This window comes from Megalops cyprinoides, chromosome 19 (genome assembly GCF_013368585.1).
Source record: "Megalops cyprinoides isolate fMegCyp1 chromosome 19, fMegCyp1.pri, whole genome shotgun sequence".
Taxonomy (NCBI): domain Eukaryota; kingdom Metazoa; phylum Chordata; class Actinopteri; order Elopiformes; family Megalopidae; genus Megalops; species Megalops cyprinoides.
The window spans coordinates 21499172-21521200 of NC_050601.1; the positions used below are offsets into that span (position 1 = coordinate 21499172).

Below are 22029 nucleotides of genomic sequence, written 5' to 3' on the forward strand. Positions count from 1 at the left end.
TCTTCGTTCCAGTTTTAAAACGCTGGAAAGAGGCCCCCCTCCCCCCTTTTTGAAGTCTTTTAGAACATACCTATAAACTATTATTAGAATGTGTATATACAGTATATATATATATAAAATGTGAAATTTCTCTCCCGTTCTCACCATGAGTATATCAGATTGTAAAAGTCAGGAGTTGTACTTTAAAAAGAAATATGGGCAGAATTTGTTTTCTGAAGTAAGGCTTCAAATGGAGTTTAAATTGAGTTTACAGACCAAAGGGGCATGCATTTTAGTTATTTAATTGCTTTTTTTTTTGTTTTTTTTGGTGGAAATCCTACATTTCGCCAGCTGAAAGGGTGTAACCTTTAGCAATGTCAGTCAGGTTTTGTTTCAAAAGGACAAGTGGCAAAATCCTTCTCTCAACTTCTGCTTTAATTGGCTGAAGCCGTGCACAGGGGTAGGAGAAGGGCAGGGTTTCGGGGAGATCCGCGGATCGGAGACCCGTTCGTGTGGTTTTGTTTTCCGAGCAAACTGACTGCTTTTTACTGCTTCTGAAAAACAGACTGGCATTATTTGCACAAGATTTCTCTTTTTTTTTTTTGATGGCCCGGGAAAAAAATGGAAGAAACTTCACAAACCAACATTATGTGAAACCAGCTTATTAAAGTTGTGAATTTTGTAATAAAGGAGTCATAGAAAATGTTTGTTTTCTATTTAAAATAAAAGATTTTTTTTACCATTGTCATTTTGGGGTTGAGTGATATCACTGGTGGTGCAACTGAATAATTGGCACTATATATATTTTTTGTTTATGTAAAATTAGATGTAACATACAGCAGGGTACGTCATTCACAACAAAACCACTTTCACTAGCCAATTTATTGAATTGCAGACATTCTAGGCTTTTCATACATATTAAAAATATAGGCTGGAGTCAAGAACATCGTAGCTCAAAGAATGAACATGGGGTATAACACATCACAGTTTTTTCCATGGGTGCAACAGATGCGCAAACAAAAATGTAGCACAGGCTTCTTCCAGCAGGGCATTAGCTACAGGGCTCTGAAAACCGCTCACCAGTCGCAGGTGAAGGCACCACCAAACGTGCTGCTTTTCAGTCACTTCTGAGCCCGGTCGGCTCTTTGCTGTGGTAAAAGTACCACATCATTTGTCACCCATGTTCCTCGCTATCTGCCTTGTTCTGCGAGTTAAAATGTACTGCTAAAAGTGTCTCGTAACAAAGAAGAACACCCTGTTCATTCCAAACACAGCATCTAAAGCCAAGCACATATACATACGCACATTGTGTCTTGAGGATTTAACGGCATGTGACTATATCCTGACTGTATCCTGATGTGTAGCAGTAGGAAGGGTGAGAGAATGGAGCAGTCCAAGTGATGCTGTGAAAAGCACTGTGCTGTTCGGTACCTGTGAATCGCTCGAACCTGCCTCTAGCAACAAATGTTGGCCATAGCATGAGGACTGCAGGGGAAAACAAGCAAGAAGAGGTACTGTTTATGGGCTGGGACTACTCTGGTGCCTTTTTCGCCATCTAGCAGTAGAACAAAGCTACTACAGGTTTTTTTTGTTTGCGAGGGAGCCACGTGCCTCAATGAGGAACATGACTGTCTACAAGGCTGTTTAATTCTCTGCAAAAAATATTTGTTTCTTTACATTCAAGACTGTTCTACAGAGTGAAACATGTTTTTGCTAGTGTCCTATACAGCTCAGCTATGCAGACACCTGTTTGATATGAGTATGTAATATTTCTAAGTCACATTTTTAGAAGTTCACATCAGTCGCTACGGTACTGATGGACACATGGGTTGCATAAGGAATTCACATGAAAATGCCACAAGGCACTCTCTCAGCCTCCAGCAACCAACTGTAAAAAAAAAAAGTTAACTATACTTTATGAATACTGTTACGATTGTCTCAGCAAAAGATAAAAAAACTAAATTTAAAAAAGCCGCAAAGGTTCTGTATCGTTTTGCAGAAGTGCCGTTTCTCCAGACTCCTTAATGGAGCCTGCTGCAGGGTCTGAGATCAGGGACGAAGGCAGCCATTTGCTCTCGGCAACTGGACAGATCAGCAGGGTTGCGTCCAATTGGAGCACCGCGAAACCTTTTGCTGAGAGCATCACAGGAGATGAAGTCCAGAGAAATTTTCAGAGCGTGTCCGACAATCTCTGGACTCCACTTCCTGACAGGTCCCTTTTTTTGTGAGACTTTCTCTAGTGCGTTGTTCATCCGACGGTCTGGTTAAGTGGCGAAATGCACCATTAGCTGCTACGCTTGATCTAAAAACGCCACCGTGAGTCCAAGCCAGGTGAAGTGGATCTGTCGAAATCGCCACTAGCTGATTGCATTTCAGAATCCGTGGAGTTGAAATCTGTAAACAGCCAGTCAGAGCTGGCGGGTCACACTTTTCCCTGAAGTGGGAGGAGTGAAAAGTTTGTTGCTTGCACCCCTGACCGCAGGTGCTGTGGCTCTTGTTGGCTGTGGTTCGGCGGCGCCGGCTTCCCCGCTCGTCCCTTTGAGCGCCGCGATGATGCCGGTGCCGACGGAGCCCGGCCCGGCCTCAGAACACCAGTACCTTCCACCCCGGGTTGACGAAGGAGCAGCCGAAGAACAGGCAGTCCACGCCCTGGTCCAGCAGCCAGTCGAACACCACCTCCCTGTTCCCTGAGCCGATGGTCACCCTCAGCTTGAAGCTCGCCCCATCGCTGACGTTGTTGTTGCTGACGGGGAACAGGCTGACAACCTCCATGTCGAAGGTCACCGCCGAGCCGGCGCAGACGGCCGGCAGCTGGTTGGTCATCTCTTTGCCGTTCACGAACACAGCGCCTGGACCATGGGCAAAGGAATCGCGGGGTGAGTCGAAAGACCAAGAGTCACCACAGCCAGGAGACCCTTCAGTGAGTTCTCCCTTCTCCTCTTTGCTTTTAAAATCATGTTTCTATCAAAGGAAATCCAAAATACGGCTCTGATCACGCTAGCATAATCTGACGCAAAGCTTGTCGGGACCCGATCGTTTACATAATGGCTTAAGGTGGAAGCAAATGAGAAAAGACAGGACCCCTCTCACCAAGATCTTACATGTGAAATCCTAAATGCTTCACAACATCCCTGAGCCAATTAAAGATGTGAGCGACACAAGGGGGGTCCGATAACTTGTATAGTGGAGGGGTCAGGGGATACCCCTGGAGCTTTGGCAGTACAGAGAACACTGGGGCACACAAGGGCACTGTGGCAAATTCAGTCGGTTTTGTGGGAAGAAAAATGAAAGTTTGGTGGACCTTATTTTAGAGAACCTCATGTTACACAATGGCTTGTAAAAAAGTCATCTGAACTGAACTGCCTTGGAATTAGTTGTAATTATATTCATCTAGCAATTTATTTTAAAAATACACTCCCACTTTCGTGTTTGTATCCTTCTCCAGCAAATGATGCTAATTTGTTCCCACATGCTGGCAGCCTACTGAGTTTCTCACTAGCTGGCGATGTAATTTGAGTCCTTGATGCTTGTTCTGAGCAGAAGCAACATGAGCCCACTTGGGCATGACTTTGATACAGCAGTGAGTCAGTGTGAATAAAGCCAGAGCAAAGGGCAAAGGAGCGTTTTCAGTTGTATTTGATATGGTACAATTGCAACAGTGTACAAGGCCATCGTTTAGCAGATGCTCTTGTCCAGAGCAAATTAGAGCAAGTACATAGTGCATCTGATACAGTCACAGGAACAATGGTACACAGTGATCAAAGCAGACCATATCTAAACATTTGCCAGTTCCCAACACACTGTTGTGAAAGTTTATGTTGCAATTTACTATGCTACAATACCACAGAAGCTACAGTGCTATAATAAACTTGTAATGGCAATTACTACAGGCTGCACCTTTCAGGTAAACATTTACAATACTTACACATTTTGTCATTTCGGAGAACTACATAAATAAGAGAAGGTGAGGTATGGTGGCTTAGGGGAGCCGAGGTGCAGTCTGATCAAATGATCAAAAAACACTCCCCGCTAAGTTCCGCGTAGCATTATTTCAAAAGCGGCGCTCCGATCCGTCAGCTTAAACCCTACGTCTGGGCCGAGAGGCACAGGGATGAGGAGGAGCCCGAGTTGCACTCACCGTTGGTGGAGATGCAGACAGCCTTGTCTCTCTGCAGGGACTCCTCCCCGCTCTCGCACCCCACGCACACGCCCAGGCTGTCCCGCTTGTCCATCTGGCCAGCCGCCATTATCCTGGATGTTGCACAAACACCGGGATCTTCATTCACGTAGCACCTCTGAACCCTCACACAGCACAGCTACTACAACACGTCTAAGCCTTCACACAGTACAGATGCTGCGATATCTTCGAACCTTCACACAGTACAGCTACTGCATCATCGCCTATTTCGACCAGTTCAACCACAACATCTTTTTTTAAATCAGCAATTTAAATCCTCACACGGTTCACTTCAAATCAACAGATCAGCTGGGACAGAGACTATACGTTTGAAGATAAAACAAGGTCAGGTGATGAGTGCTGTTTAAGTTTTTTTTTTTTTTTTTTTTTGGTTGCAGCCTCTGAATAAAGCATTTATAACCTGGGTGAGTCTTAAAGTGAGGGGAGGGGCCATACCGGGGAAAAAGGGGGGTTGGGGTTATCGACCAGGGGATATACTGACTTGTAGGTGAGGGTCTGTCCGCAGAAGTAGGTGGCGGCGTTGGAGTAGAGGACTCCGGCACGGGAGGGGGACGAGTCGCTGCGCATGGCGATGTTCCTGCGGCTGCTGAGGATGTAGCCCTCGCTGCCCGGACGCCACTCTGCGCAGAGAGGGAGGGAGAGACAGACTAATAATGACTATGCGCCTTTACACACTCACTCACACACAGACAGACAGACAGCACCATTACACAAGGATATACACACGTACTGTTAAAATCATACAGAGACCGCACTGTTACACACACAACACACACACACATACACAGACCACACTGTTACACACACACACACACGCACGCACACACACACACACACACACACACACACAGGGGGACACAGTGTAAGAACTGTGCCTTTTCCCTAATCTTTATCTTACCTGGATGGCTTCGCTGCATTCTTTTTATGGTTTACCATCCCATCCAAATGCCATACCCTACACACGATGGGTCTGTGCAGTTCTCAAAATCCAACCTGAGGACTCTAACGCTGCCGTGCAAACATCTTGGAAAGGTTGCACATATTTTAGTCTTGAAGTCTTGCTCCCCTTTAAGATATATTAATGTATGTTCTTTCAGCAACACATCCTCTAAGTCCTGTTTTCTAGGTTGAGCTTCATGCTGTTGATGGATGGACAATGACTTTTGAGCGTCTTGCCAGTGTTGTTGTCAATACAACTTAATGCTTGCCAGCTTTCTAAAGGTATTTTCTTATTTCCCCACACTTCTTTGACAGCTTTTTGGGTATTCTGGTCCTGGGTTTGTCAAATGCAGTGATGTTTCTCTGTATTAGTTGATTATGCTTTGAATACCACTCCTTAAAAAAAAATCAGCTGACCTAACCTATTTCACAACAAGTGTTGTTGCTTCTTTAAGTGCTGGCACAATCCTCTATTAACCTTTTTATCCATATAGGTGGGTGTACACAGCCACGAATTGTGACTCCTGATTGTGTGTAAGACTTTCACACAGCAGTGCACACGTTAGCTTGGTTTTTGATTAGGACGCCGGTAGGGGGTAGTGTTTAAGGAGCAGGGCTTGTAACCCCAAAGTTTGATTCCCACATGGGCCACTGCTGTTGTACCCAAGGCACCTAACCTGAATTGCCTCGGTAAACATCCAGCTGTATAAATGGATGATTTAAAAACAGCAGGCAGTGCTCAAGTGTCTCTGGATAAGGCTATGCTAACCTCATGTAATGTAATATTATGTTTAGCACTACACACATGGCTTTCCCACTGCGGCGGAGGCAGCTGATGTGCTGGCGTACCGTGGGGTGCAAGGGTGGTGTAGCCGGTTTGGGGTACGCTCCAGGGGCTCCACTCGGTACGCCCCTCGCCCCGGGCGCAGACGCGGAACAGGTAGTCGGTGTGGGGGTCCAGGTGCAGCACCAGGAAGTCCGAGTCCTTGCCGATGTAGGCATCCTCGTACTGCGAGGCTGCACTGCGGCGGTACTGCAGCCGGTAGTCCTGCACCGCGAAGTCATCATCCACCTACAGAGCGAGACCGTACCGTTACACACATACGCACGGACAGCACCGTTACACACACTCGCACGCACGCACAGACAGACACTCACGCACGCACAGACAGCACCATTACACACTCGTGCACACACACACAGACAGACACTCGCACACACACAGACAGCACCGTTACACACACACACGCACACACAGACAGATACTCGCGCACACACAGACAGCACCGTTGCACACACACACACACACACACACAGACTCACAGAGACAGCGTCCTTACACATACACAGAGACATCACCTTTACACTCACTCACACACAGACAGACAGTACCATTACACAAGGATACACACACACGTACTGTTAAACACATACAGAGACCACACTGTTACACACACAACACACACACACATACACAGACAACTGTTACGCACACACACACACACACACACACACACACAGTACAGATACATACACAAAGTAATTACACACCTGCGCAAACACACAGAGACATACATATAGTATAGTTACATATACAGCGTACAGTTACACAAACACACATACAATCACAGTGCAGTTGCATGCATAAATGCATATATACACGGCGTCAGTGAAGTCACACATGCAAATCCAGAGCACAGTCCAGTCACACCAACGACAGCTATGCGTGACAGGCTCTGCTTTAGATTTCATCTCCCTCTAACGCTGTGGTTCACCAGGGACCAGGCTGCTGTTGTGTGGACGCCCCGAGGGACACTGCTGTTACACTGTTAGTAAATACACATCCAGGCCCCCATTGATGCCAACCCTAGCCAGTCCTCTTTTGTCTTCCTGGTCCTTTGGATGTTGCTACATTTTAATGTTTCAATAACATTCCCCCAAACCTCTCATACCAGATATCTTTGAGGAACATGTCATTTTAATGTTTTTCTTTTTCCCCCCTAAGTGAAGGAACTCTAACCTTGTAGTGTATTTACCTGGGCATACCCAAACTACCCAAACGACGTGTCAGGTTTAAAGCGTACGATCTAACTGGAGTCTGCCTTTTACTGCAACAGCACAAATCCATCAATCAGCCCTTTTCACGTCTTTACAAAGGCTGTCACAATGGGAGGCTCTGAAAGGCGCTCTGTCTTTCCGTTGCTCGTCACTGGGCGTGTGAAAAGCAGGGCGTGATGTGACCCTGGTGGCTCGGGCCCATTGTTAGAGGCACCGCGCATACCTGCCTCTGGGCCTTCAGCTTCTGCAGGCTCATTACTGTGCTGGCGTGCTGAACACCTGCCCTTACATTTCCCACTCTTCTGTCTCCTGCCTTAGCTGTCTTAGCGAACTGGGCCGTCTTGTTTTTCGTGTATTGTCCTGCTTTTCGAGAGGCCCTTGGAAGGCACGCTATAGGGCGGGAACATGCTCAGACTTCAGCGCCACGCCTGTGGAACGTTCCAGAACCTGTCGTGGGAATCGGGGATTGCTGGAGAACGGGGGGAGTCGAGGGGAATGCGGTCGAGGATTCTCCGAACCATTCTCAGAGGGGGACGGGAGGAGGTATAAATCAGCTCGATGATGATGATGCGGGGTGTTGTTGCAGGGGACGGGGGCTCACCTTGCACCAGCGCACCAGCACACTCCCCGGGCGCTCCACCAGCTCCTCGATCTGCACCGGGGGGTGCGAGGCCACGCTGCCGTGTCGGGACACGCGCTCCCGCACCACGTGCAGCAGGGAGTCGTCCAGCTGCGCCGACAGACAGGGCACGTCCACCAGCGCGGGCACCTCGGGGAGACTGAGAGCGCGCACGCACACACACACACACACACACACACACACACACACACACACACACACACAGAGGAATACACGGTCACTCATCACAGCTCGTTTCAGAAGTGCCACATCACCAGCTCCGCTCCTAAACGCCAGCAGCATGCTTTGATGAATTAAAGCCAACGCTTCAATCACAAACCGCTGGGATTACACAAACCCCAGTGGACACTTTCCGCAGCTCATTAGAGATCACAGCAATCGGATCTGTCCAGCATGCAGGCTTAAATTCACAGGGCAGGCCAAACAGGCACCCCACCGGTGCTTCCTCAGCTCATACGGAATCATATGGAACTAAATCACGGTGTGTGGAAATAACTTTCAGACTTCAACAAACTGAGCAATGAACGCTTATCTCTAACCTCAAAACGGAGGGGGACTATCCCAGCACTGTGTCCATTAACCAGCACTTCTCCGCGGGGTAGTGAGGATCTGTGGAGACACCCGTGTGTTTCCTGTCCCTCAGCTACGCACATACTCTATGCGGTGCAGACACCTCGGCTTGTTATTGGACATGCTCCTGCAGGTTCCACTCTGGAATTCCAAACGTTTTGGCCGGATTCCACAGTCCCCACCAGGAAGTGGGGAGCGGGCATGCCCCAATCCCAGCATTCTTGACTCCGGCGACTTCAGCCAATCCGTGCGAGTCACACTCTGCTTACACCGCCCCTGCTGAAGTGATACCGATCGGAGCAAGATCCTATTTACAGCCTCACTACTAAAGTCTGGTCCCCAGGGGAGATGCAGTGTGACTGTGTCCAGGCCTGTATTGCTTGTCATGTGTTAGACTCGAGTCCGACTTTAACTGAGATTACGTGGCAGGTTAAAATATCCAGAATTACCTGCATGGCACTGAGGTCACTGCAGGTCCACCACAACTCTCTCTCATGGCCTCTCTCACTGTTTGAACACTTAAGGTTTGAACACTTAAGGTGAAGAACATCTACGAAAGCATCTGAAGTAAGCCGTTACGTATGATTACAGCCTGACAGGTACTCATTAAATATGCAATATGATTTCTTCTCAGGCTCAGGTCGGGCTCGTGTCAGTGTGCAGTCGGGATCTCTCTGCTGCCGACGTATGTAAGGCGGCCGAGGACAACCCCGGACGCCACGGCGCCACGCCGCTGCCTCTACGGCGTCGCAATTCCTGGCGCTTGGCTCTGACCTGTCCAGCTGAATCTGCAGCGCCTTCTTGGTGAAGCTTCCCAGCTTGTCATCCTTCTCCCCGCAGCGAATGGCAGCCTCTCCTGAAAGCGACAGAGAAACGCAGAGATGCTCACAAATTTTTCTTCAGGTGTATATATATCTACGAGCACAAGTTTTACACAGAAGCCTGGTGCTTTTCCAATGACTCCTCCGATCTCAAGAAGAATGAGAAAATTCTCTTGCTTAAATTTATATTACGTTTGTGCAACAGAGCGTTTGACTTCTCTAACGTTCCTTTAATGTGAGCTAACCAGCTTGTCCGCAACCTCATTAACACCATTTTATTTGTAATTAATCCTGCAGAACCGGAGCTATTAAACGATTAAAAGCTGAGCTGGTAGCCTGGCAGCCAGTAGCTGCGGCAGGCAGTTATACCGCTGTGGACGGGAGTTTCGTGTGGACCGTGTTTTTACAGTGGTGTTAAAGAACGCACTGCCCACACAACCATGGAACATTGAAGAACAAGCCACAAGAATACAGGCTATATAGTTTTACTGCTCTGTCTCGAAAATAAAGGCAGTTGAAATGTACCAACAGTTTCGGCAGATTTTAATAACAGCATTGGGGAAGGTTCACAATTGGGCTACTCTATTTTAGCCTGAAAAACCCTTCACACTTAAAATAGCTAGTGAATTTCACTCTTTAAATGCTACAGCAAGCTTGTTTACTGGGTTTATAAAGAGCTAGTCCGGCATCTAGCCCCTCTCTATTTTGACACAAACCCAAAATGCAGGTTGATTCCGTTTATCTATATTCCTAATGTATTTCTATGCTGCAGATCAGATGAGATTTGTGTAACATGCTTTCTTGCAAACAATAATGTTAAGATTTAGATATGATGTGTCTGTTGCACACATGCCTTCTTTAATGAGTAAAACTGAATGAGAAAAACCTTCCCTCACACTAAAGCTAGCATGTGTGATGCTGGCATGTCCTCTCCAGCCAGCAGCAAAGTATTCTGGAAAAACTAGATAATTATATGCCAGCTCTATCATACCTGGTAGAGTGGGTTGTTCTCACCAAAAGAGCTTAAGTACTTTGATCATTTTTCCAGTCTCCGCACCGGCACAGTGAAGGAACCATGTAACTGTATTTATCGTCTCATTAGCGGCGTGACTGACATGGGAAACGCAAACCTTCTGGACTGTTAAGGTGGGGGCAAGACACCACTTGTCAAAAGGTTCAAGAGGGTGACTCAACTCACTGAAAGTAACCAGTGGAAAGGGGAACCACTGGATGCGCCCTCCTTTCCCAAAATAAACATCTGACGGCGGCTTAACACCGAAAAACATGTCTGCTCTTATGCTGGTGCGCTCGTGCTTACACTGTGCCGTTTATGATGAAAAACAGCGAAACGCTAAAAGAGTAACACCGCGTGTGCTTGCTTCGGAGGAGCGTGGGGCCCCAAACGCTCCTTTACGCCGCAGTACCGGGAGTGATAAAAGGGGGGGGGGGGCGCCGTCTCGCGCCGCTGGCTCACCCTCTCTCAGCAGCTCGTCGGCCGTGCTCACGCCCTGCTCGATCAGCTTCTGGCAGTCGTCCAGCGGCCGCACGCTGTCCTGCTCGATGGCGTCCACCTCCTGCAGCAGGACGGCCAGCCGCTCGCCGAGCAGCCGCGTCAGCGCCGTCTGCAGCTCCTGGAAGTGCCGGCGCAGCGCCTCCCGCGTCTGGCTGGAGCTGCCCCGCACCTGCGGACCCGCCCGGCGACAACCCCCGTTACTCTCACTCAACCTCTCTATCCGAATGTGCGGGTGTGACGTTACCGACCCATTGTGCATTTATGTGTAGTATCGCCATGTATTCTGGGTTCTGTGTTATAGTGACTGATGTACGGTAGTAAACTTGGCTTCCCTTGTCTAGCCAGGTTAGCCAAGTTAGCTTGTGGCAGGGCTTAAATAGTGTTATGCTCACACTCACTGGTCTGGGAGTGTTGTTATCCTGGTCTGACAATGGTGCTCATTCAGTTTGAATGGATACACTTATGTTCTCTTGTGCTGGAAGTCACTCTGGATAAGAGTGTCTGCTAAATGACTGTAATGTAATAGTCCTGGCGTGTTTCAGCTGAAATTGGTTCAAGTCAACAGGGTTTTCTGCCCACGGTCAAAGGTGCAGAAAAACATGACCGCAGCCAGGAACGCATGCGCACTTGCACATCCGCACATCATATACTGCAACATGCTGCGTTACAGTTGTGCGGCTGACCAAGGAGAGTTTCTCAAGATTTGCAAATTTACTGTTTCGAAATCACACCATTCGAATCCTGTTGTACTGCACTCAGGCAACCGGGAAAAAAAGTGCTTGGGGAAGTGTATCTGACCATGGCTGGACAGAACAAACTGGCGATGTGCGTAGTGTAAATATGGCACACCGATGAGGCCTTTTTTGGTGTGAAACGGCAACACTGAAAGTAGTTCACGTTAATGGAGAACTCTGGTGACCCACAAACTGGGGTGATTTCTGCCCTCCTAACCCCCCAACCCTCCCATCCTCAGATGTCCCAGGGGGGATATCCCAAACTGTGGGGAAAAGCACACAGGGGCAAAACAGCCAATACTGGGTATTGAGGTAAAGGTTATTGAGAGCCAACGTAATGACACGACCGGATGAGGCTGACGCGGCTCCGCAATCAGCGACAGATGAAGACACGGAAAAAGAGTATTTCAGCACATCGCCGGAGCAGGGCCCTTTAGCTGAAACGTTGCCCTGCCTGTCACTGCGATGCAAATGTATTTAAAACAGCCGGCGATGTGCCTTGGCGCTCGCTCTTCTCTGATGTAGCGACAGTACGGTTTCGAAAGACAAGCGAAATAGAGAAGGATGCTCTGGGGGTGGGGGGGGGTTAGTGACATGAGGGTGCCAAGCTCTTCCTCTGCCCTGCTACGGCAGCGCAGAAAACGCTTCCAGCACAACAGGAAGCCCTGCGGTTTCCAGCGAAAGCCCGGTTCCTCCTAAGCAGGCCTCGCTTGGTTGTAAATAGACGTCTCTCTCTGTCCTCGCCAGGCCCCTCCTCCACAGTTCCGGGTAGACGGCGGAGGGAACCGCCCTCTGCCTCAACGGAGGAACGAGCAACCCCGCAAGCCAACGATAACTTCTCTACAGGACGCGGTGATCTCATCTTTAATTCATTAAGATGGGCCCTTAAAATCATGGTGGTGAAACGCACCAATCAGAAACACCTCACCCTTCACCCTTCTGCAGCCTGCAACGGAAATAATGAGGCAGTCCTGACGAGCACAATACATGTCTATATATAAACGTACAGTTGATGCCTGATAATTGCAACTTCTGCTACATCGTGCACTTTATCAGGGTATGCACTGAACAGGAGTAAGTAAGGTCAGCAGGATTAAAACAGGACCAGGTGCATTCTTTATTTATGTAATAAAAAGGTGTATGCAATTATCTGACGTGCAATTACTGGGAGTTGGTTGTGGTGAAAATACCTATGAAGCCATGCGTTACATACATGGGTTTGACGCGTACTGGTAGTCAACGTGTGGTTATAAAAACACTCTTTTCACAGGGCCCTACTGTCAGTGTGTGTTTAACTTTCTGACCTCCCTGTGTCTCCCGCCTTTGCAGAAGCAGAGCTGAGCTCCCTTGGTCCCGCCTTGCCCGTTTCTGCCTTTCTGGGTCACAGCAAAGCGGGCAGCAGCGTCCAACCCCGCGGGGTTCAAGACGGCCGCGTCTGGCAGCCGTCTCTCCCTCCGACAGGCAGGATGACGAGGCCCAGACAGTCTACAGCGTGAGATTAGAGAGCGAGAGGGTGAGAGAGAGAGAGAGAGAGAGATTGTCCCCAGGACAGGAAACGGAAAAAGCCAGAGGCCAGAGCTGCGCTGCACCGGAGAGGAGAGGGCAAGTCGATAAGCACAGACACCAGAGGAACATAATGCTCCCAACACTGTCCAAGCTTAGAAATGAAAACCTTTCTTTTGCCTTCGACGACAGCCCCAGGAAATGCTATTCTTAGAGGCCTGTCGTGCAGTTTTCTCGCTCCTGATCTTCCTATCATTATCATTGTCGTCAACTCCTGATAGCTGTATGCACTTGGGACTGTTGTCACGCTATGCACTCAAACCAGAGTTTGCACTTAGCAGGAGTACAGCGAGGTCAGTAGGATTCAACATGCTATTATAGGAGGTTTACTATAAGGATGCGTTTATCTTTATCAGTACTATACTGCTAAGTGTCCAGAGAAGAAACAGCCCTGCTGGGGGCTGATCTTTAGAGGGGCAGAGGAGGGGTGGAGACATCTCTGCAGGATGTTTAGACTAACCCCTCACTCACAGGGCCAAGGGTCTGGGGTGTGTGGGGGGGGACTTGATCTCACAGGCATGATGACCTCTGTATCCAAGGTTACAGAGAACTGATGAGTCAGTTGGTGAGTCTGGGACAGGCAACTTGTGACATGACTCACTGTGCTAACAGCAGCTGGGTGGGTGTGTGTGTGTGTGTATGCGGGGTGTGGGGTGTCCAGGGTGTCTTCAGACACCAACGGTACACATTCCCTCTGCCCGACTGTGCAGAGCGAAGGGTTTCGCAGTCCAGCCTGCATTTTATGGACACCCCGTCTTGGCAATGGCACATTCTGTGCTGCTGTGGATTTAGTGAGTGCATACAACACCCTCACCCGCTGCCCTTTGGGGGAGTGCACACTGCCCTTGCACTGAGGAACGGCCATTTCAGTCACCCACAACATCATTTTCGCCGCCACACTTCACTGCCTTTAGCAACTTAGTGGCAGCTCTATCAGGACGTGTGGTGTAGTGGCAACGCAGCTGAACCTATAACCCAAAGGCTGCAGGTTCAGTTTCTCAATTGATCAATGCCACTGAACCCTTCACTTCATAAAGGTACTCAATCCATTGCGTTCATTACATACCCAGCTGTATGAATGGGTGATATACTGCAATGAATGCTGAGCAAAGTCACACTAGACAAGTGTATCTGTTAAGTAAATAACCAAAGATAAAAAATGTTGAGAAGATATCCTGCAAGCTTTGAGACACTGATTTAGACAGAGTGAGTCAGATGTCAATGATCTCTTTTGGGCCTGGGAGATTAGATCTACACATATCCAGATGTTGTGGGGTTGGAGGGAGGACCATGTGACTGCAGGCCGTCTGAAAGACCGGGCGGTCGCTGGAGTCCACCGACCCTTCCCTCCCGAGGGGTGGGGATGGAGGGGGGAGAACAGGAGGAGAGGGGCGAAGTCAGACCTCTCCCCCCCCCATCTGTTGCTTCTTAAGCGGAGCAGGAAATAACCGCATTGTTTACGATTTACGGGCACGATGGGGGAAGGGAGAGGGGAAAGAGGAAGTTGGGAAGGATGTCTGAGAGGCCATGCAGAGAGAGAAAGACGCTCAAAACCGCCAATATCTGTCCTGTTTGTTCGGCTCTTCTGACCGACTCGCACCCCCACGCCGTCACACCCCCCCCCCCACCTCAGTGTGCAGCCAAGAAGAGAGCTGACCCCCTTAGACTCCTCAGGTCTTCACACACTTTCTCCCACCAGCCCCAGTCTGTCACTTTATAAAGGAACTGCATTTTGACTTAGTGCCAAACTCACAGGCACTGGAAGTGAATGTTAATGTTCCATACACGTGAGGCGAGGGTCATGAAGGTGCGTGCTGGTGGAGTCGTGGGCGCGTGTGGGGGCCGGGTCGTGGTCCCGGCCCGGGTGCGGTGGTACCTGTTTTCGGGCCTGGCTGAGCCCATGTAGCCGCTGCTGCAGCTCGCTCCGGTAGTTCTGCGCCGCCTCGATGCTCTCCTTCGCCTCCTGCAGCAATGCTTCCGCCTCTATCGACATCCTCCTGCCGCCTGGCGACACACGCACACAGGTGAGGTCGAATCCCTACTTCAACAAAACGCGCGGATGTATTCTCAAAAGGATATTACAGATATTACAGAAACTTCCTCAAAATCTTACTCCAGCACAAACACACACATGGGCACACACACACACGCACGCACACACACTACAAACTCTCCCTCAACTGCCATTCAGTCCTATCCACTGTCCACCTCACTGCAGCTGAGTGTGGAACACTCACTAAAGAAGACTAAGTCTTTGAAAAGCAGACACTGTGAATGAGTCACCCTATGACATTCACAGATCTTTTCTAGAGAACTGTGTGAAATCCCTTGTGGTTTCTGCATCTCCCCTCTCCCCTGGGTCTCATCAGCGGATGCTGCAGCTCTCCGCGCTCGCTGCGTGATGCGGCTGCGTTCTTCAGTGCCAGCGTCAGCACCGTGAGAGGCCGCAGCTCGGCTCGGCCTGCTCATCTCGCGCATCCCGGCGCGCGTCTGCGCGGTCAGGGGAAACCCACGCCTGCGTACGTCAGCCGGCTGCTTCCCTTTCAGACGGAGCTACCGTGCTTTCCTGTCCCGTGGACGTCCGCTTATTGCGCCGTCACTGTAAAGGGCGGCGATATGCACCCCTGCCGCTGCCAAAACTCCCCAGGCAGATTCTCCGCCCATAGAAACTCGATCTGAGATGCTCCCTTTCCTACGGGTCGGCCGCTGCCCTGCGCAGGTTAAGGAGGGCTGGGCTTCAGCGCGCCCTGCAGCAGGGGCAGGTCTGATCCTCCAGCCTTCGCCAAAGGAGGAAAAACAAACAAACCTCCGTGCGCTAAACCCTCTGTGCTTTTTTACAAGGACACAATCCCAAACGTGCACTCCCAGCACTGTGTTCAGCACAGAGGAGCTGGTGAGATACAGAAGGAGAAGCTCTTGCCCCTGCAGAGCGTCAGTAGCATTACCGCACCCATTTCATCCAGCCTAGCCTGTCCTCTGTGCTGAGAAACAGTTGTAACTGCGGTGCTTCTTCAGAGAGAGACCGGAGAGAGGAAGTGAATCACTCTTAACGCCTTCCCGAGGCTACCTCTGTATATCAGTTCATGGAAAAGACGTGAGAACGACTCCTTCAGGGTGACACACAGAGCGCTCGTAACGGCCTCTCTACCAGCGCAGTGAAGCCAGCGGCGCTCTGAGAGCAGAAAGTGGAAGTGGGGGCCGAGAGCGACGAGCTGGTGAGAGAGCGGCATCTCCGCGCTGGCTCTGGGAGAAGGCGAGAGGCACGCAGAGCGAAAGGCGCGAAAACCACTTCCGCCCACCGACGGCACAAACAAGCGGCAGGGCTGGCGTCTTCGCTTTAACCGTTTCACGACCTGCAGCGCCTGCGGCTTTTCACCGCTCAGTTACACCAACACTCTCTCCGTCCCCACCCAGCCTGAACCCTCAGCGTGCGCGCGTTTCATACAACTAAAATTTCAGACGTGAGATTCCCAACACCATAACCTGGGACTAGAATACAGTCCTGACAGCTGCAAACTGGAGCTATTGTTATGTAATGAACTAAACCAGATTATGCATATAACAGGAATTGATCCAGTCACTGGGATTAGAACAGGATCAACTGAACCCTATGCAACAAAACAGAGTATGCAACCTTCCAATGTTTCTGTGAGAGAGTTTGACTGTGCTAGCAGACCAGCATCTCATTCTGCTTTTTCTTTTGTTGTTGTTGTTTTTGTCTGTGCATCCTAAAATTTCCCATGATGCACAGGACTGCTGACCTGTCAAACATTTACAGTGGGGGGTCTTAGCTACCTTTCAACCACCCCTTACCTCCAAAATGAAAAACAAACTGAAAAGACCCATGAACACAAAGACAGGAATTTCAACACTGTCACCGAACTGACAGACTGCCCGAGTTGAACCCAGAATATCTCCTTGTGTCGCCAAAACCAAACACGCCTCTGGTCTGCCTTCCTCATAAAGGCGTCAAAACAGTTTCAGCACCAATTAAGTGGATTTAAAAACGTTAGGAGCAGAGTCATTTCACATCCAGATTGTGGTCACACATGACACTCTGTTTGAATCGTGAAAACTAACAGCAAAGAAACATAAGTACGTTCCCTCCCTAACCAGGAACAGTCGTGGGGGACGCATGGGGACACAAGGCTGCTCATGGCCTCAGGGATAAAAGGTAGATCGTTTTTTCCATGGTGGGTGGAGTCTGCCTTACCTCTTAGATGCTGCCTGTCCCCAGCGGTTACACGGGGCTCCTTTCACAAGCTCTGGAAGGTGCCAGACTAGCTATTATCTTTGAGAAATGCATCTAATTATCTGCCGTTCAGCCTGCAGCAGCTTTTCCCTCGGTGAGCCCTCCATAAAGTGCACTACTGCCAGAAATTCAGAACGGGGGTCACATGACCTACATTTACGAGGGGGGAGAAAGGCACTCCGCCAAAAAACACCTGCGTGAATTTCAGACCGAACTGCGCACCACATTCAGATCGTAACACGCCTCCTATTTCACGGGCGAAAACACCGTGCGAGCGCTCCACTCCACACTGACATGGGGAATCTTTACATAACATACATTGTGCAGTAAGATCTCCAAAACATTGAAAGATTCAGCCATCATAATGAGTACCAAATCAGTACTAAATTAAATCACGTGAACGTGCCGTGTAGGCTGTATATAGAGCATAGCATCATGCTCTGTCCAATGCTAACAACTCTGCACAAAAGCTGTTGTCCTTCTAACTCCACTCCACTTAACAAGAACTACCGTTATAAGAATCAACTGCATAGTGATCAACACTGGGATAGGATCCTTCCTGTACCACTGCCGTTTAACATTCCGCTAGTATCAGACAGTCTGCTTGCAAGAATCACTTCGATCTCAGTCACAACATGTAGCCTAATAAGGTACTGAGTTCAGCACAGCATTGCATCACCAGTGAAAAAAGCAGTTGAGAAGCTGAATACAGTGAATACCATATTACGTGTAAATGCCATGTGACATATTTTCAGAAAGGCTGTGCAGTTTTGATAGGACTATCGGTGTGACACAAAAAGACATACGAATTCTTTGTTAATACACCACATTTTGAGTCTATAGTCTAAGACCAACCAAATACATGCAGATGGGAACTGGGTAGTCCAAAAAAAAATAATAATAAATTAAAAAAAAACAAAGGAGACAGAAAACAAATGCAAACCAAATAATGCAGTTGAGGTCAGAGGCGGCGCTTGTCACACTGAACAAGTTTGTGATAAGACAGTGACCACAATGGCAACGCAACCAGCACATTCCAAACTATGATAATGATAGGCTACCATATGTAACGTGTCAAATCGTCACTTCATGTTTAAAAGAATTCAGTTAATTATACATTGACTGTAGTAGGACCTACAAAATACCAGCAATTTCTATGCTGGCACGCCAAGGTAACCTGTGCCATATTATCTGTATTTTAAAAGGAAAATTGCATCAAAATATTGCACACTCAAATAGGTTGCAACGTCAAAGTATGGCTAACGACACAAAAATACACTTTAAATTGGTTTTCTCCCACTGACTGGTCCCCACAACCAGCTATATCAACATGACACTGTCCACCCCACCCCAACAAAATAACGAATACATGTCATCCATATGGCCCGATAAAAAACTATTCACCCAACATTTCTTTACACCAATAAGTAACGAATTTCACTGACTGTTAGCTGATCAGTGTCAGACAAACAAGATCACAAGTACGGGCTGGCGTTCAGCCCTGGAGATTTTGGGTTTTCTATCTTACTAGCGACATAATGAATTTAGCATCTTATCCACAAAGCGTAGCAAGCAGCCCAACTGATGCGCTATAATGAACATGCCCCTACTCGCAAAAGACTACTTCCGTAATAAAACTGCAGCTTACTAGCTCTTGTCAGCTAGCAAACTAGCAAACGACGGTCAAACTCAGAGAGTAAACGTATTACCATTTCAGGCACAACATTAAAAACTGTTCGCTAGCTACCTAGCTAATTTTATTTAACTAACAAGCACACCGAGCCAAACGCAGATGTTGAAAGAACGAGCTAGCCAGCTAACTATATTTAAACTTGAGTGGACTTCCGATTGCGTTTCAAGCACACCCTACTCCAGAGAGCAGCGAGTTAGCGAAACAGATAGTTAGCCAAGTATTTTAGGAACGGCCTGTTCATTTCAATAAAAAAAAAAAAAAACAAAACAATGCCACGATCATTATATTACACATTGTGATTGTACTTGTTAACTGAATATAACATCAACTGGGATGCACTAGCAACCTGGCTAGAGAACCATCTATGATCAACGTTACCTGACTCGAAGTCAATCCTGAGTCATATTATCGTGAGGACTTTCTCTGCTTCAAATGCATTGAAGTTTTTCAGAAGCCCAGGTCTGTCACTCGTCCTATCTGTTGATCCAATCCCGTACCCGCCCTTGTCTGACAAAGTCTCACAGCCAATCATATGAGCCACAGCGAGATGATGCCCCGCCCCCCGATTCTTCTGTAAATCTGAGCGAAAGGCGTCATCGTGCAGGAGTGTGGCTGATACCCATGTGGCATGTTAAATTGAGGGAAATTACAGACTACATCAAAATCGTGTGACTGTGAAGCGTGGGTACGTAAATTATGTACCTAAAATATATGTTGAGTAGGAAACGAGTAGGCACGACCAGCATACGATGAATTTGAATGTCGTATCATATTTGCCAGAAATGAAAGGAACTGTAATGGAATTTGTTCTTTTAAATGACACTCCCTATAAATGCGCATAAATCCATATGCATATAATCCATTGTTTTCAGTGTCAACCTGTTTTAGTTAACATGATTATGTGGATAAATAAGTGCATACCGTGGTTAAGTATATAAAGCGCCCCTTCTGACAACATTCTTGATGTATGCATGCCGTGTAGTTGTATTTATAGTATACTGTAAAGGTTTAGTGTTATAAGCATGCACGACAGGAGACACGTGTAAGAATTTACATTTTTATGTACACTCTTCTAGCTGGCGTTAGTCGTTCAAATACATTAGCGTTAGCGAAGATCTGAACTGTACTTGAAGGTACTACCTTTTTAGTCCATATTGCCAATTCGTTACATTAATTTCCGAAACTTGCACTTGAAATCAAGTGCAGGTTACAACGTGGCATGGTGCATTGTTCTAAGAAGGTATAGTACATACGCGCAAGTATTGTTTCATTCACTCCACTGAATTCATATGCTTACTTTAGTTATGCTACAAAACGTCACACCGGGCCGGAACCTATGCAATTATAACAAGAAGCCGGCGGTGAATATAACTCATGTGAAGAGAGTGTAGTGTTGTCCCACGGCCTGGAGAGGTCAGCAACTGCCTGATTTTTGCAAAAATTGACGCTCCAGGAGGAAGTTGCTGATCTGGGACCAGGTTTGTTGTTTATTTTCATAACGGTTGTGGCTGGGTAATCTGGTCCTCGGTCAATCAGACCTTATGGGCAAATTAAACCTCAGACAAAATGGACGGTGCCATTTCAAGACATCAGACTTTGGCCGTTCGACGCATGGCAGAATTGTCTTTACCAGAATTTTGTTGAATGAGATGACAAGAGCATCTTCTGAGCAAATGAATAATCGTGATAATAATATTAATAATAATAGTAATCATGGCGGTACTAAAAGGATCCTTCAAAACACAGGCAGTGGGAGCCAGACCTTAGGGCCACAGAGGAGCAAAAACATGGGCGGGGTAGTCAGGGTCCCATAATGACACAGGGCCCCAGCCATGTCAGGTTGCCCTTGGGTGAGGCGACGGGTGATACTGGTCCAGTCAGAGCAGCTAGCAGCATTAGATAGTGAAACGGCCGCACTTGCAGGGTGAAAACTAGTCTTAGACGATGAGTTCCTCTGTCTGACTAAACCTCAGAAACCTCCACCTCAAAACCACAAGGTTGGATAAATCTCAGTCTGAGGATACTGGAGCGGTGTCACAAGTGGGACGGTTACCGGACTCAGTCAGGGCGTGGGAAGCCTATCAGTCAATGGCCCTGTTCTAGGGGTTGCATGTCCCTCCCATATTATTCCCTGCAGTACCAGGACCCACTGACAGAGGGAGCTCTCATACTGAGTGCAGGAGTGGGCCGGGGTAAAGCTCAACATGTCAGAGGAGAGTGAAGCATGGCAGTGGAGGTGGAAGATAAAGCTAGGAGGAGATTTTGGCTGCCACAGGGGGGCAAAGCGTCAAGAGGTGCCAGGCTGGGGTCTCAGCAGAGAGGACAAATCATTAGACAGGCCAGACCTTGTGATCACACTGTTGACTGTTGCATGCTGAACCTTACTTGTGGGGTGTAATGAACAGTAGCTTTTTTCTTAGGTATGTTGTAGTCTTACTATAGGGTATCTTGCATCTTGCATTACATGTGTTTAAGAAAGCATATATGCACTAGATATCACAGCAGTGTGTAAGGGGCTGATTTATGTTTGAATGTAGTTTTGTCCTGTATGCACCATCTTTCATGACACTTCATAAGTGTCACAATGTATTCGCCCTCCATAAGTTGCTCTGAATAAGAGCGACTGCTAAATGAGAAAAGATAAATGTAAATGTAGCTCTCTGGTTCACACATGGAAATTTTGTCAGGTAGAATCTTTCTAGGATAGGTCACCACAATACATTGATACCATGTGTCTATACAGCTGATCTTTTGTCAATGCAGGCAATGCACCAGCCCCTGTCATGGACCACCTGTCATTAAAGTCACTATCTTTTGGGTTTGTGACCAGTTCAGCCCACAAATGTGCAGTATTGTGAAGTTCAAAAAAAAAGTCTCAGTTCACAGGTGTCTTCCTTATTGGACAGCAGATGTCTGATACTCAGGTCAGGTGAGGTGGATTTGAACTGAGGTGGGCTCAGTTTGGATTTAGGTTGTTCATGCGTTTATATGAAATCATGGATTAAAATAGGCCTAATCTGCTGGGTTGTTTATTTTCAAGTCAGTCAGAAATTTTAACACTTACATCGA

At 48.0% G+C, this 22029-nt stretch overlaps 1 protein-coding gene across 2 annotated transcripts; it reads right to left on the reverse strand.

Annotated features, from left to right (window-relative positions):
* Positions 1-1956: 1956 nt before the first annotated feature.
* Positions 1957-19409, reverse strand: crlf3 (cytokine receptor-like factor 3). Of its 2 annotated transcripts, none has more exons than XM_036552104.1 (9): positions 19339-19409; positions 14892-15019; positions 10680-10887; positions 9159-9240; positions 7776-7953; positions 5966-6188; positions 4659-4797; positions 4118-4230; positions 1957-2828 (listed from the first exon to the last, which is right to left on the reverse strand). In XM_036552104.1, exons 2-9 carry the CDS (start codon positions 15006-15008, stop codon positions 2563-2565), a joined length of 1326 nt encoding a protein of 441 aa, XP_036407997.1. In that variant the 5' UTR covers positions 15009-15019; positions 19339-19409; the 3' UTR covers positions 1957-2562. The 2 variants fall into 2 exon arrangements, with proteins under 2 accessions (XP_036407997.1, XP_036407998.1); XM_036552105.1 differs by having other exon boundaries at positions 14892-15053; positions 19339-19395.
* Between the last annotated feature and the right edge of the window lie 2620 nt (positions 19410-22029).

What these genes read in the sequence shown, in the direction of transcription:
- crlf3 (XM_036552104.1), bottom strand. Translation starts at nt 15,008, where the DNA reads ATGTCGATAGAGGCGGAAGCATTGCTGCAGGAGGCGAAGGAGAGCATC. An exon ending in CGACGAGCTGCTGAGAGAGG is followed by an intron (nt 9,241 to 10,679) that starts GTGAGCCAGCGG and finishes TGTCGCTTTCAG; the next exon opens with GAGAGGCTGCCATTCGCTGC. An exon ending in GGACAGACCCTCACCTACAA is followed by an intron (nt 4,231 to 4,658) that starts GTCAGTATATCC and finishes TGCAACATCCAG; the next exon opens with GATAATGGCGGCTGGCCAGA.